Raw genomic sequence first — 16911 nt, 5'->3', positions numbered from 1 at the left:
GAGAACATGAAGTACAATGTATCAACAAGGTAGATACAAAGTAGCTATCAACATAAAATCCGGTAGTTGGTGCATATGGTTGTAACGAATAGTTGTCAATCTTCACTTCCATTGCAGACCAGGACAAATAATGTACCCATTTAAAATATTGTAATGTTGCATAATTTTACAAACCACTGACACTAGCCCAATAATGAACAAAAGGAGCCTAACCTTACTCCTTATAGTCCAAGGACCTTACATGTTCTGTTCAGAGGCGAATTGGCTCTGACAGCAAAAACACCCAAATAATCCATCTAAACGTGAGTTGATTGTCAATTGGGGTACGGTTCTATAAACATAAAGCTCTCTTTCATATCACATCAAAATAATTTCACAAATCCAAAATATACACTTACTGTACACCGTTTTAACAGTTACAGCCAACAGTATTTTTTTGTGACAACACCTTTGTAGCATCCATCTTCCGTTTACACACTGGTGATCTGAAACACAAATAGTGAATTAGCATAGTATGCCCCTCTGTCTTCTGTCTTTTTAGAAATGCGCTGGAGGGAATGGCAGCCGTTTTACAGGGCTCCGGAACAATTGGTATTTTTTGAGCTGATCTTAACTTTTTTTGTACATAATTTCCTATGACCGTGAAAAGCTTTCGGACATCAGAACAGCGATCACTAACCTCGATTTGGATGAGGATTTCTACTTGAAAGAGTTGGCAGCCAAGGACATAATGCTCATCCGGACCAGGCCCAAATCCCTGACACTCGAAAAAGGAAGAGGCGGCGTTATAGAGGCCGGCTTGTGGGGTACGATGAGACTAAGTCAGCGAATGGATAAACCACCTCTACCCTCCATTCTATTGGAACATGCAATCACTGGAGAATAAACTGGACGAGCTCCGTTTGAGACTACCCTTTCAACGTGATCTGAAGAACTGTAATGTCCTGTTTCTCCGAGTCATGCCTGAATAAGGACATGGACAATATAAATGTAGCTGGTTTTTCTAATGAGTGACCTTTAATATTAAGGAAGTCTCGAGGTTCTGCTCGCCTAGAATACCTCATGATAAGCTGTAGACCATACTATTTACAAAGAGAGTTTTCAATATTTTCCGTAGCTGTCTATTTACCACCACAAAGCCATGCTGGCACTAAGACTGCACTCATCGAGCTGTATAGGGCCATAAGCCAACAAGAAAATGTTGAACCAGAGGTGGTGCTCCTAGTGGCCGGTGATTTTAATGCAGGAAAACTAAAATCAATTTTACCTCATTTCTACCAGCATGTCACCTGTGCAACTTAAGGTGAAAACAACTTTAGATCACCTTTACTCCATACAAAGCTCTCCCTCGCCCTCCATTTGGCAAATCTGACCATAACTCTATCCTCCTAATTCCTGCTTACAAGCCCCCCTCCCCCACCAAAAAACAATAAGAAGCAGTGACACACTCAATACGCAAGTGGTCCTAAACTACAGGACTGTTTTTCTAGCACAGACTGGAATATGTTCTGGGATTCAGCCGATGGCATTGAGGAGTTTACCACATCAGTCCTTGGCTCATTAAAGTGCATCAACGACGATGTCCCCACAATGACCGTACGTACATATCCCAACCAGAAGCCATGGATCCCAGGCAACATCTGCACTAAGCTAAAGCTGCCGTTTTCAAGGAGCAGGACACTATTCCGGACGCCTTTAAGAAATCCCGCTACACCCTCCAACGAACCACCAAACAGGCAACGCGTCAATACAGGAATCTTACTACACCAGCTCTGATGCCTGTCAGAGTGGCAGTGCTTGCAAACTATCACGCATTACAAAGTGAAACCCAGCCGCAAGATGCCCAGTGGCGTGAGCCAAACAAGCTAAATGCCTTCTATGCTCGCTTCGAGACAAGCAACACTGAACCTAGCCCAATATTGGACTGAAGGAGCTTAACGTTATTCCTTGGTCCAAGGACCTGTTCTTTATAAAGGGCATATTGGCTCTGGAATCCTAAACAGCCAAATACTCCATCTAAACGTGTACCGATTCTCAATTGTCGAACAGTTCTAGAAACATAAATCCCTCTACTTTCATATCAAATTAAAATAATTTCACAAATCAAAATACACACTTACTGTACACTGTTTTAACTGGTTTTACCACCGTTGCAGCCAACAGTATTTTTCAGTGACAACACGTTTGTGGCGTCTGTCTTCCGTTTATGCACAGGTGTTCGGAGATGCAGATACTGTAGCTAATTATCACGGGTAGTCCACTTCCGTCGGTTTTCTGTAAACAAGCACTGTAACATGGAAACACAGCAGTGTTGAAGGTGTGTATCAATGTAACCTTTTTTCATTTTTGTATTATTTCTCGCCGATATGAAACATGAGGTCCTTATGCTTCCGAAACCATACCGCAAGAGATGTGTATTAATGTTCAGACCGAGTGCCGTGGCTCTTAACAAAACTCCCCCCAACAGAAGACACCTTCGTCCAATGACTGTGTAATGGAACTGAGAGTCATGATCAAGGGCTAGACTGACCCATGCATGAGAGCACCAGCTGTTCTGGATGACTGTGTGATCACACACGCCGTAGCCAATGTGAGTAAGACCATTAAACAGGTTAACATTCACAAGGCTGCAGGGCCAGACGGACTACCAGGATGCGTATGGAGAGCATGCTCTGACCAGCTGGCAAGTGTCTTCACTGACATTTTCAAACTCTCCCTGACCCAGTCTGTAATACCAACATGTTTCAAGCAGACCACCATAGTCCCTGTGCCCAAGAATGCCAAGGTAACCAGTCTAAATGACTATCGCCCCATAGCTGCCTTGCCTGGATCACCAAGCACTTCTCAGATAGAGTTCAGTGTGTCAAATCGGAAGGCCTGTTGTCCGGACCTCTGGCAGTCTCCATGGGGGTGCCACAGAGTTCAATTCTCGGACTGACTCTTTTCTCTGTATATATCAATGATGTCGCTCTTGCTGCTGGTGATTCTCTGATCCATCTCCACGCAGATGACACCATTCTGTATACTTCTGGCACTTCTTTGGACACTGTGTTAATAAACCTCCAAAAGAGCTTCAATGCCATACAACACTCCTTCTGTGGCCTCCAACTGCTCTTAAATGCAAGTAAAACTAAATGCATGCTCTTCAACTGATCGCTGCCCGTACCCGCCCGCCCAACTAGCATCACTACTCTGGATGGTTCTGACTTAGAATATGTGGACAACTACAAATATCTAGGTGTCTTGTTAGACTATAAACTAGATTCACATTAAGCATCTCCAATCCAAAATATAATCTAGAATCGGCTTCCTATTTCACAACAAAGCCTCCTTCACTTACGCTACTAAACATACCCTCGTAAAACTGACTATCCTACCGATCCTTGACTTCGGCAATGTCATTTACGAAATAGCCTCCAACACTCTACTCAGCAAATTGGATGTAGTCTATCACAGTGCCATCCGTTTATCACCAAAGCCCCATATACTACTCACCACTGCGACCTGTGTGCTCTCGTTGGCTGGCCCTCGCTTCATATTCGTCACAAAAACACACTGGCTCCAGGCCATCTATAAGTCTTTGCTAAGTAAAGCCCTGCCTTATCTCAGCTCACTGGTCACCATAGAAACACCCACCCGTAGCACGCGCTCCAGCAGGTATATCACTGGTCATCCCCAAAACCAACTCCTCCTTTGGCCGCCTTTCCTTCCAGTTCTCTGCTGGCAATGACTGGAACGAATTGCAAAAATCACTGAAACTGGAGTCTTATATCTCCCTCACTAACTGTAAGCATTAGCTGTCATAGCAGCTTACCAATCATTGCACCTGTACACAGCCCATCTGTAAATAGCCCACCCAACTACCCCATCCCCATATTGTTATTTATTTTTGCTCTTTTGCACCCCAGTATCTGTACTTGCACATGATCATATGCACATCTATCACTCCAGTGTTAATGCTAAATTGTAACTATTTCGCCACTATGGCCTATTTATTGCCTTACCTCCCTAATCTTACTACATTTGCACACACTGTATATAGATTTTTGTATTGTATTATTGACTGTACGTTTGTTTATCCCATGGGTAACTGTGTTGTTTTTGTCGCACTGCTTTGCTTTATCTTGGCCAGGTCGCAGTTGTAAATGAGAACTTGTTGTCAACTGGCGTTTAAATAAAGGTGAAATAAAAAATACAATAAAAAATTTAAATAGCACTCACATCTGTAGCCAAGAAATGTTTGGAAAAGCTGATCATGGCTCACGTCAACACTATCACCCCAAACATCCACTCCCAATTTCCCCAACATATCCACAGATGACGCAATCTCTATTGCACTCCACACTGCCCTTTCCCACCTGAACAAAAGGAATACCTATGTGAGAATGCTGTTCATTGACTACAGCTCAGCTTTGAATGACATAGGGCCCTCATCACTAAGCTAAGGTCCCTGCGACTGAACACCAACCTCTGCAACTGGAACCTGGACATCCTGATGGGATGCCCCCAGGTGGTGAGGATAGGCAACAGCACATCCGCCACATCCCCAACACGGGTGCCCTTCAGGGGTGCAACCTATCATGGTCCAAACACACAAACGCAGTGGTGTAAAGTACTTAAGTAAAAAATACTTTGAATTACTACTTAAATCGTTTTTGGGGGGTATCTGTACTTTACTATTTATATGTTTGACTATTTTTACTAACATTTTTACTTACATACTTCACTACATTCCTAAATTTACTCCATACATTTTCCTTGACATCCACTTGTTACATTTGAATGCTTAGCAGGAACAGAAAATGGTCCAATTCATGCACTTATCAAAAGAACATCCCTGGTCATCCCTACTTCCTCTGATCTGGCGGACTCACTAAACACACATGCTTCATTTGGAAATGATGTCTGAGTGTTGGTGTGCCCCTGGCTATCTGTAAATAAAAAAACAAGAAAATGGTGCAGTCTAGTTTACTTAATATAAGGTATTTGAAATGATTTTTAATTTTACTTTTGATACTTAGTATATTTAAAACCTCTTCAGCGTCTGATCCCGTTAGCGGGATCAAAATCCAGCGAAAAATCATATCGCCAATTAGCATTAAAAAAATTAATAATTTCTTTTTTTTTTTTAGAGATACACCTCTCCTGAATCGACCCACGTCGTCCGATTTCAAAAAGGTTTTACAGGAAAAGCAAATCATTAGATTATGTTAGATTCTTCAAAGTAGCCACCTTGATGACAGCTTTGCACACTCTGGCACTCTCTCAAACAGCTTCATGAGGTAGTCACCTGGAATGCATTTCAATTAACAGGTTTGCCTTGTTAAAAGTTAATTTGTGGAATTTCTTTCCTTCTTATTGCGTTTGAGCCAATAAATTGTGTCTCAAACGCTACAAGGTAGGGGTGGTATACAGAAGATAGCCCTATTTGGAAAAAGACCAAGCCCATATTATGGCAATAACAGCTCAAATAAACAAAGAGAAACTACACTCCATCATTACTTTAAGACATGAAAGTCAGTCAATCTGGAACATTTCAAGAACTTTTAAAGTTTCTTCAAGTGCAGTCGCAAAAGAGTTACCTCTGCTGCAGAGGATAAGTTCATTAGAGTTACCAGCTTCAGAAATTGCAGCCCAAATAAATGCTTCATAGAGTTCAAGTAACAGACACATCCTCAACATCAACTGTTCAGAGGAGACTGTGTGAATCAGGCCTTCATGGTCAAATTGCAGCAAAGAAACCAGTACTAAAGGACACCAATAAGAAGAAGAGACTTGCTTGGGCCAAGAAACATGAGCAATTAGACCAGTGTAAATCTGTCCTTTAGTGTGATGAATCCAAATTTGAGATTTTTGGTTCCAACCGGCGTGTCTTTGTGAGAAGCAGAGTAGGTGAATGGATGATCTCCGGATGTGTGGTTCCCACCGTGAAGCATGGAGGAGGTGGTGTGATGGTGCTTTGCTGGTGACACCATCTGTGATATATTTAAAATTCAAGGCACACTTAACCAGCATGGCTACTACCACAGCATTCTGCAGCGATACACCATCCCATCTGGTTTGCGCTTAGTGGGACTATCATTTGTTTTTCAACAGGACAATGACCCAACACACCTCCAGGCTGTGTAAGGGCTATTTGACCAAGGAGAGTGATGGAGTGCTGCATCAGATTACCTGGCATCCACAATCACCTGACCTCAACCCAATTGAGATGGTCTGGGATGAGTTGGACCGCAGAGTGAAGGAAAAGCAGCCAACAGGTGCTCAGCATATGTGGGAAATCCTTCAAGACTGTTGGAAAAGCATTCCAGGTGAAGCTGGTTGAGAGAATGCCAAGTGTGCAAAGCTGTCATCAAGGCAGCTTTGTGGCATCATTGTGGTCCCGTGTGGCTCAGTTGGTAGAGCATGGTGTTTGCAATGCCAAGGTTGTGGGTTCAATTCCCACGGGGGACCAGTACGGGAATTTTTTTTAATGAAATGTATGCATTCACTACTGTAAGTCGCTCTGGATAAGAGCGTCTGCTAAATGACTAAAATGTAAATGTAAGGCAAAGGGTGGCTACTTTGAAGAATCTAAAATCTAAAACATATTTTGATTTGTTTAATACTTTTTTGGTTACTACATGATTCCATGTGTTATTTCATAGTTTTGATGTCTTCACTATTATTCTACAATGTAGAAAATAGTACAAATAAAGAAAGCCCTTGAATGAGTAAGTGTGTCCAAACTTTTGACTGGTACTGTATACATACGTACTCTACATACGTAGTCTACACACACACACTACATATTACCTCAACTACTGCACATTGACTCGGTACCGGTATTCCTTGTATATAGCCTCGTTATTGGCATTTTATTGCGTTACTATATTTTATTTAGAAAAAAAATCGTAGTTTTTAACTTTGTATTGTTGGGAAAGGACACGTAAGTAAGCATTTCATGGTTATCTACGCCTGCGCATGTGACAAATAAAATGTGATTTGTTTTCGTAAACAAGCGTGGTAAAATTGAAATATGGCCGTGTGGGAACCCTAACCCTATAAAAGGTGTGTAGTAATTTAACCTTTAAAAAAAGTATAATTATTTCTTGCTGATATGAAAGATACGTTCTTTAGGTTTCAAAAACTGTACCGCAAGCGATACATTTTAGCGTTCAGAACGAGCGTCTGGGCTTTTAACAAAACTCCCCCCGCCAGAAGATACTATCGTCAATAGGAGCCAAAAGTAGTTAGCGTCTATGAATGGGTTACCTTGAGACAAGCATTACTTAGTTATCATAATTTAGGAAACCAGTTGAATGACACACAGGCTAACCCCCATTCCATGAGATGGGAGAAAGGAGCACTAGGCAGGCATTATACGACCTTCAACCGGTTGTTTACATTCATAGATACTTGATCCAATTGACCTTGCTTATAAGTATTTTCGTTCATGCTGTCCCTTGCTGGAACCTGTATAAAAAGTCAAGAAATTTAAAATCAGTAAAAAAGAGAAATATGATTGATGGACTTGGACTATACTTTTCAAATTCAGAAAGTGTTCTACAAGGATCATCTTAATCAAATCATGGCGACAGCATTGTAAAATGTAACATTCGCTCTCAACTTAAGCCAGTTTCTGCTTATAAAGGATAACGATGAGTGCACTGTGTAATAATTGGGAGGATATGTCCTCTACCAAAAGATCTTGACCTTTTTGGGAGGTAGTAACACTTGCCCTGGGTTCAAGTCTTGATTCAGCTGTTCTCCCTCAGTTACCATACATTTACAAAAATCAATTAACTACCACATCATTGGGAATTTTAGATGATTCTCAGTTCAGTATCAGCAAGCTAACAACTCCAAAAACAGACAATGGAGTGAGACATTGTATTTACCAGACCAATTACGCTGTTTGTTGTTGCACAGTAGTCTGTTCAAGTTGGTTCATTACGTAATGGAACATTCTCACCAGCAGAACATTCTAATTGGGAGTGTTTCTTTGCAGACAAGCTCTTTAAGCCAAATGGTAATCTCTCCTCTTGCCATTTTTACAATAGAACTACACGGAGTGTACAAAACATTAGGAACATCTTTCCTAATATTGAGAGTTGCACCCCCTCTTTGCCCTCAGGGCAGCCTCAAAACGTCGGGGCATGGAATCTACAAGGCATCGAAAGTGTTCTACAGGGATGCTGGCCCATGTTGACTCCAGTGCATCCCACAGGTGTGTCAAGTTGGCTGGATGTCCTTTGGGTGGTGGACCATTCTTGATACACATGGTAAACTGTTGTGTGTGAAAAAACCCAGCAGCATTGCAGTTTTTGACACACTAAAACTGGTGCGCATGGCACCTACTACCATACCCTGTTCAAAGGCACTTCAATCTTTTGTCTTGCCCATTCCATGTCTCAATTGTCTCAAGGCTTAAAAATCCTTCAACATGTCTCCTCCCCTTCCTCTACACTGATTGAAGTGGATTTAACTATTTTTTATTAATTTAACCTTTATTTACAAGTGACATCAATAAGGGATCATAGCTTTCATCTGGATTCACCTGGTCAGTCTGTCATGTTTTGTACACTCAGTGTATATGAATTAGCATAGGGGCGATAAACAGTTTACAAAAACTAGGAGACATTTTTCCCTGCTCTTCTACTAGCCAACTCTTATCAGCAGAGGCTTGAAATCTATAAGACAGATGGTGCTAGTGATGCCAAATGTGCAATGTTTCCTTATGAGCTGCATCAGGCTGTTTACAGATTAGCCACTCTCTGGAACATCACATTTACATCGAAAATGCTAAAACGTACAAAAAACAATTGGGAATACACTTCCCACAAGTGGGGTTCTGTTCATTTTGTGGTACTGTAACATTTTCTATAACACCTATGGAACAGGATTCAAGAAGATCAGTTCAAACCATAGTCTTCCACTCATGTGACTTAATCGACTAGAATAGATATAGGATCTATGGAATGTGGTATTTGGCACACCATATCTTTTTAGCTCCATATTGAATAACTTAAGCTATGGTGAGGAAAAGGACACTGGATACAAAAAGTGGGATTAACAGTAAAGTAAATATATATTTATTTGAATCTTCACTTTAGTCAGTTCTGGGGATGAAACCTTTGTGGGACCAAACCAGAAGATTCTAGCTGAGTGAAGGGAATGTCAATGCATGTAGAGGGTGAAAAAACAACAATTGAAACCAAGATATCCAAGTACTTAAAAAAAAGTTTATTGGTTTTTAAAACCCTTAAAAAAAATCTCAACATCAGTGAGCACTTTCAATTAAAAAAGAAGGAAACTTTGCTGAAATGCTATAGCAACTTTATCAAATTACTGTACGGTCTGCTGTACACTAGACAACAACAAGACGGCATAGGGTATTTCTACAGGTCTAGATGAAGAAGAGGGTTAAAGGGACTTTATACCAGGTCTGTGAAAGGTACAGCACAGGACTCAGCTGCCCCTGTGTACTTAAAGAACAGACAGGGTTCGTCTTCTTTTAAGTACAAACATCAGTGCTTATTTTCAATGGTTTCTGAAAGAAAAAAATATTTCTTCACAGAGTTACATAAAAAAAGTAAAAACATCTAAATAAACAGAACAGATTCAAAACCTGAACATACAGAACAAATATTAATCTGAATTAGTAAACATCAAACAATGCAAGTAACTTGTGAGTCGCTATACCTTTCTGTTCAGATTGACAGGACCAATCCTGAATTACAGCAAAGTGGTTACAAATACTTTGTACAATAGAATTCTACAAACATGCACACATATCATTTAACATGGTGAAAGATTTATTTGAGAATATTTGTTAAAATGTTTCTTTAAATTGAGTTTCATATTCTCATGTATGAGAATGAAGTAAAAAAAAAAAAAAAAAATGTATCTCATTGAGATTAATGTACATTGCTACACAAGACAATTAGCGTTCATATTTTTTTATTGACACTTCTCTAAATATTTTTTTTCACGTAGTTAAGCTCTTTAAAAAAATATTTGGGGGGCTTCAATTGATGCATTTGTCCTAAAAGAGGTGCCAAAGCCTTGGTTCATTAAATGTTTAGTGCAATAACATGAACCTTCAAAGCTTGTTGAAATTTTAACCATGACATTCTGATGTCCATTGCAATGTTCTGGGCACAAAATCTGTCAGAGAAAGATAGCTATGCAACCTGGTAATATATAATACTTTTTTAAATACCCATGCTATTTTCTCACTCGAAGCAGACATCTTCTGTAAAAAAAAACAACCAATATAAATCTCAGGAAGCAAACAAAACAAAAAAAGCTTAGAAAAAACAGCATTATCTGTACAAGAAAGGGCGCCAGCAGCCAAACACACAAGCACAGTTTAGCTGGCTCCTGATCCAAAATCACCAATATAGCATTTCAGAGGGTGCACAGAACCAGTTTAAGTTATAACAATACAGTGTCAGAGCTTTGATATTTACAAACTGTGGGATTCAAAATGACAGGAACACTTACAACAGTCAACTGAATTAACCCCAATATTGTCCTGCTACATTGGTTTTTATAAACCAGAACAGTAGTGTGGTTTTCAGCATGTTTTCCAGTGCTACAGATCAGTTGCCAGTTTCAAAATTTCCTCATATTATTTATTTTCAACCATCCCACCTGAAATAAGGACAATTCCAAATGACCATATAAAAGGTATTTGACTGATGTCAGGCAAACGCTGGGAATTTGTGGGTTCTTCTAAAAAAATCCTATTTAATGCTTTTTTTCTCTCACTAATTAGTTTTTCTTTGGTATGGATATAAGGCTCAGAAGATTAAAAGCCCATAAAAACCACAGGATCTGGCCAATTAGCTATTCCCTTTATGAGTTGCATGCCTTATTCACACACTGTTCTTCACTACTATAAGCTATTTAAACCTGTAATAGATGACCTGTACTTTACCACTAAATGCCTTTTTTGTCTCCAGGTGAAACACGTCCCTTTACTGTTAGAATAAAATGCAGTGCATTAATGCACTCAACAAGAACATTATTCAAGGGGAAGAAAATTACAATTTATACAAATGTTTATGTAATTCTGTATTACAGTATTCCTTAAAATGTTGCATTTTCTACTGGATCTAGACTAATGTAAGGGGAATAGCTTTCAATGTATGACAGTAAATTATGCACTTTCGTGCCCTTTTTATAGGAAGGACTTTGAATATCCAATGGCATAATATTTTTGAATTTACCATAGAAGGAAAACTATCAAATTTTATCTAAATTACTTCATATGCATCACATTTTTTACTGAATGTATGTAACACATATGAAACAAATAAGAAGAGAAGGCAAAAACGACATACATTTACATAAACCTGCAGTAACCTACTTTGACAGTAGCAGCCGCTTTGATAAGTAAAAAAATGCATAGTTTTAAAATAAATCAGAACCAGGAAAGTATTTTTTCCCCAAATAGATACATGACTGAAACAGGGCAGGGTCATCTCCAGTCAATACACTTTGGTATAGGGGTGTCATAAGGTTCAATTCCTATATTCCTCCACTTCCTTAAATCAATATATTTATTTTAATTAAGATGATACCTGCTAAATAGTCACAAAGAAGGTAAATAAAACAATCCCCACCAGTGCCCTACACAAGTCTTAAAAAACTCAAGAGGTGAAAAAGGTCATCTTCTGCATTATATGGTTTAAATACAAGATTTAACTGTCTTTTGAGCTCCATCTTAAAGTCCATTCCCTTTAGTTCTGCAGCCACTAAAGTGCAAGCTATCCCCATTACAGATCTCTATTATGATTGTTTTAAGTCTCATAAACCCATACTATTCCAAACAAAGCAATCCTTTCGACACTGGGGAGCTCAACTACAGTAAGAATGTCAGCAGGGCAAAATGTGTGTGAAGCAAGCCTAAAAAATGACAACATTAACAGATAACATTTGTTGTTCAGCTACCTGCTCTCAGTTTCGCTGTACTCAAAGTGCATTAACTACTGGGACATGAGGAAATTTGAAAAGGTGAAAAGCCATAGTACATCAATCAAATTCAAATCTCGATTTCCTAACCTACAGTTTTTGTACCATGCACACTGGAATTTGAGTGGTCAATATCTTATTTGTAAAGTTCGCATAACGTGTCAGCAAAACGGACAATCAGACATCTTCTGACAAGTTTCGTATACAGACAGTATATCTTGACCTTTAAATCTATAGTTTGAATAATATTCTGTAGAGTCATAGATTCTTTTTCAAACAGCTGTTTTCCTACTTGTAAAAATACAAATTCTGAGAGAATGGAACTAGTTTGCCTCAATATCATTGCAAATAATGTATGTTAAAAGGTCCAACGCAGCTGTTTTTATCTCAATATCAAATCATTTCTTTAAGTACCTTAGTGTGATTTAATTGAAAACAATGGTCAAAAAGTAACAAAAAGAGCTTCTTGGCAAAGAACAAATTCTCAACCAAGAATTTTGCTAGGACTGAGTGGGGAGGGGAAACCTAAAAACTAGCTGTTATTGGCAGAAGGTTTGGAACTCTTTCTTATTGGTCTATTAACAAAATTTACTGCCTGGTGATGTCACCATGCAGGCCACAACTCCATCTCACTAAAACAGGCTGAAATTTCAGGCGGTCTTTTCAAACAGCTCCTACACTAAAAGGGCAATATTTAAAAGGGCTATATTTAATTTTCACAGTATTATTCCAACCTCAGTGTGGAAATATATAAAACATGGATTTTTATTTACAGATTATGGGGGATTTTTAAAAAAACATTGATTTGTCTTGCACCTGGAAGCACCTGCATCCTTAAGAAGACTTGAAACCGGCAATGAGAAACATTAGTACCACTGCATGCTACTGCAAATGCCCTCTCAAGGTCATGTACTGTACATACAATAGCCTAGGTATCTCAACTCTTCATTGAGATGTACAGGGGCATATTAGGTGAACATACGCCCCATTTAACATTCTTGCACAACAGAATGCTTCTAAAGCAGTTCCAAATGATTTGTCTGATAGATCTGAAGATAGACTTTATCTCAATGGAAGTAAAACAATTTACAGAGGGAGGAACAGTTGCCAATTATTTGCCAAACCTCTTGTTTTAGTCAAGAGCTTCTGAACAAAAATATTAACCGAAATGATAGATGTTTGTAATCTTTAAGAGATCTCGTCATATCCTCTGTCCTTCTGAAAATGTAAAATTACTTGTTCTACTACTGTCTTCATTTAAATGCTCTTGAATGACTTGATGTCTAAAGAGGGAGAAATGGATGAGTCAGCACCAGCGATGAGCTGTGAGAGAGAAAACCAGCATATTTGTAAGAGTGATCATTTATGTTCAGCCTGGCACTTAGACTGGACAAAAGTCATTGTTTCCAGAGTGTTGCAGTGTGCTATACAATGTCAATGTGAATAATTACAAAGATGATTTTTAAAAACAATTTCACACTCATGAAATAAAAGCAGAGCCCATATTAACCCATTAACCCGACTGTGGGCTGGTCTTTACTTTCCAGCCAATCAAATCCATTGGAATTCGCAGTCTCACTGCAAATCTGCTGGAACAGTGGATCATTCTTCAGTTCCTCCAGTGTAGAGTCTTCATATTGTCCCTGCTGTTGATTGGGGTCAAACAGAAGGTTTGTGTCCAAATTGTTCAGGTCATTGATGCTACTGGAAAGATCAGAGGTCAGTCGAAAATCAGACCCCACAGCGTTGAGTTCTGACACCTGTCTCACGAGCCGATTGCCAGGAGTATGGCTGCCGTCCACTAAGAGGTCTTTAACGGTGGTGCTGAAATCTAGCTGCTGCTGCTGCTGTTGTTGCTGAAGTTTCTGGGACAGCAACATTGGCTGTCTCTGCTGATGCTGCTGTTCTCCAGTAGCTGATTGTGCTTGGCTGTCACCTGCTGAGAGACTCATCTGTTCGTTCCTAGAGTTCTTCATGAGGTAACCAGGCTTTTGAAACTCGTACGCATTCTGAGCGTTGGAAGTCATCAGAGTCTGGTGGTTGGCACTGCTGGGGAAGCTGGGCGTGGTCTCTAAGATCTGGGTGAGGTTCATGCGGGCTGTGTAGTTGGACGGCAGGTTGTTGATGCCCAGGCCCCGCACCGCGTCGTCACTGTCCCCGTCCATCTTGCTCAGGAGCACGTTGGTGATCTTTTTGCTGTTGGTCTGGCCCTGCATGGGCAGCACCTCCGTCTGCATCATCACGTTGACAGGCACAGACTGGCTCCTCTGTGCCATGCTGCTGACGCTGACATCCACATGGCTGTTGGCGAAGATGTTGATCATCTCGGGGGTCACGGGGGAGGTGAAGGGGGACACCACTGTTCGGGGGATGTTCTGCAGGCCCTGGTTGCCACTCAGGTTTCGCTGGCGCACGGCAGGGCTCACACTACGACAGCGGAAGGTCCCGCCTGCTGAGGATGTGCTGGTGGCCTTGTTGTCCAGAGGGGCGGGCACAGCGAAGCCCTCCTGCTTGTTCAGGTTGGCCATACTGGCTGCCTGCTGCTGCACCGGAGAGATGGGTGTTAGGCGGCCGTAGTGCCTCGTCTGAGACTGATAGGACTGACCAGGGATGGCGAAGGCATGGGGCTTTCGGAAGTGGTCGTCAACCAGGTCCTGATAGCTGGGGAGGATACTTATGCCGTTGATGGAGTTCCCCCCGCTGTTGTTGTAACCATTGTTCATCCACTCCAGTTTGGCCTTGTCTGGGTGAGTAGCCATGGGCCTCTGCATGGGCTTGACGGGGCTGCTGGAGACAATGCTGCCGTCGTGGTAGCCTGTAATGCTGGAGTTAATGGGAGTGAAGGCAAAGGGATTCCTGCACTCCACAGGGCTGGGGGGCACGCTGCCGCTGCAGTTGGAGTGTGGAGTGCCGATGGGGGTGTGTCGGCTGCTCCCCAGGGCACTGTCCACTGGGGTGGTAGGGGCCATGCGGGAGCAGGGACTCTCCCTGGTCAAGCCCTGGCCTCCTCCCATCATCTCAGAGGTGGATGTGGGAGTTGGAGTAGGGGTGTGGATAGGGGTGGTGCTGCTGTGTACTGATTGGTAGTAAGGGGTCACTGTCTGGTTGGAGGACATCATGTTGCCCTGCATTACAGACTGATGGCCTTGCACTGTCACATCAGCTCCGAAGGCCTGCAGACTGCTGTTGAGCTTCATCTGCTCCTCCATCTGCACCAGCTCCTCCACAATGCTGTCCTGGGTCATATCGTCATCATTGAAATGGAAGTAGTCCATGTCTGTCTGCATGGAGAGCTGGCTAGAGGCTGGGGCCTGGCCCATCATGGCCAGGGGCTCCATGACCGGTGTGGATACCTGCTTGTGGTCTGTGATCTGCTGGGCGTAGGCCTGCTGCTGCTGTTGCTTACCTCCCTCCAGCTGGCCCCCGACCCACATGGTGTTCCTTAGGTCACTCACAGCAGACTGCTCCAGTAGGGCAGAGCTGTTGGGCATGGATTGCATGTTACCCGTCATATGCTGCGGGTGCTGAATTCGTGCATGACCAGCCGGGGCACTAACGTTGCCGATGCTGCTAGTGTCCATGGTGGTCGGAGTGTCTCTTCTCTGCACGGAGTTCTGTGGCTTGACAACAGTCTGGAAGCCTCTGGTTTCGATGGGGGAATCAGAGAGTGACAGGATTGGAGTTGGGACAGTGGAGTTCAGTTTCACAGTAACTTTACCGATGGCTGGTGCACTTTCAGGTCTGACCGGGGTTCCTGCCCTGGGGAGTTTCTTCACTCCTGCACCAATCCCATGTCTGTAACCATCGGAACCCCCAAGAGGCTGCTGGGAGATGAAGACCCTTTTGACAGGCGTGGGATAAGACTCTGGGCCGACGCCTGTGCGCTTCCTGGGGCTCTTAGAGGCGATGAGTGATGTGGCAACAGTGCCGCCATTGGGTGACAGAGTGGTGCTGGTATTCTGATTGGAGACCGTCAAATACAAAGTGCTTTCGTTATTGGTGTTATTATTGCTACCAGCTGTAGCTGCCACAGGGTTGTTGCTCAAAGAGGACTTTACGTTGCATTTGGTTCCAGCCATTACCTCCAGTCCCAGGGAGCCTTTAGTGTGAGGCGTGGGCACACTGGCAGCCCTTGGTACAGCTCCTCCAGCCCTCTGGCCCCCTGCAGCTTCCTGAGTCATAGTAAGCCTGCTAGCACCCAGGGCCGGACTGCCCTCACTTATGGCTTCACCCTCCATCATCTTGATGTCGATGGTAGGGGTGGTGGTGGCCCGGCCTGACCTGGCTAAGGGGGATAGGATAGGGGCTGCAGAGCCACTCCTGGCCCGTGGGCTGGGTCTGCTCTCCTCCAGGGCTACAGTGCTGCCCATGCCAGCAGAGGCAGGCCTTAAGGTGGTGTTGGTTAGGGTGGATGTAGTGCTGCAGTTGGGAGCCAGGGATATGGTGGTCATCTTGACCACATTGACAGAGCTGATGTGGGGTGTGGGCTGCATCACGGTCTTGATGGGGCTGTTGGTGATGAGCAGGGTGGGGGGCGAGCGCAGGGTGATGGCGCTGGTGGCTGAGGGTTTAGGCAGGATCTGGGCATACCGGTGCCGGGCAGAGCGGTCCCCCACAGGGCTGGCTGGGATATTCTGAGGGGTCTTGGGACACTTGACAGGCTGCATTGACTGGGTCACCACTTGGAAGTTGACAGGCAAAATCTTGCCCTCCGATGTTCCCACAGGACTGGGGGACATCAGCTGCCTGCTCCTTTGTACCTGCATTTTCAGCAAAGAAAAACATGACACAAAAAAGTATTAATAAGATGTAAAAGTATGCAACACCTCCATAACTCCAGTCATGAATAGCTTCTGTTGCACGTGATATAGGCAACACAAAGTTGTCACTTGTATAGATGAGTAACAGGAACACTGTAAAGATAGAGTCAGCTTAGACAAACAGAAGTAG

At 42.5% G+C, this 16911-nt stretch overlaps 1 protein-coding gene across 3 annotated transcripts in view; it reads right to left on the bottom strand.

Annotated features, from left to right (window-relative positions):
• Nucleotides 1-9204: 9204 nt before the first annotated feature.
• Nucleotides 9205-16911, bottom strand: part of LOC106587434 (DNA-binding protein RFX7) — a 53662-nt gene continuing 45955 nt past the window's right edge. For all 3 annotated transcript variants that reach the window (XM_014175828.2, XM_014175829.2, XM_014175827.2), the window contains one exon: nt 9205-16721. In XM_014175828.2, coding sequence (XP_014031303.1) covers nt 13467-16721 — 3255 coding nt within the window. In that variant the 3' untranslated portion in view covers nt 9205-13466. The remainder of the gene's footprint in view (nt 16722-16911) is intronic.

This window comes from Salmo salar, chromosome ssa26 (assembly GCF_905237065.1).
Source record: "Salmo salar chromosome ssa26, Ssal_v3.1, whole genome shotgun sequence".
In the NCBI taxonomy this organism is placed as follows: Eukaryota; Metazoa; Chordata; class Actinopteri; order Salmoniformes; family Salmonidae; genus Salmo; species Salmo salar.
This window is presented reverse-complemented; position numbering and strand designations above follow the sequence as displayed.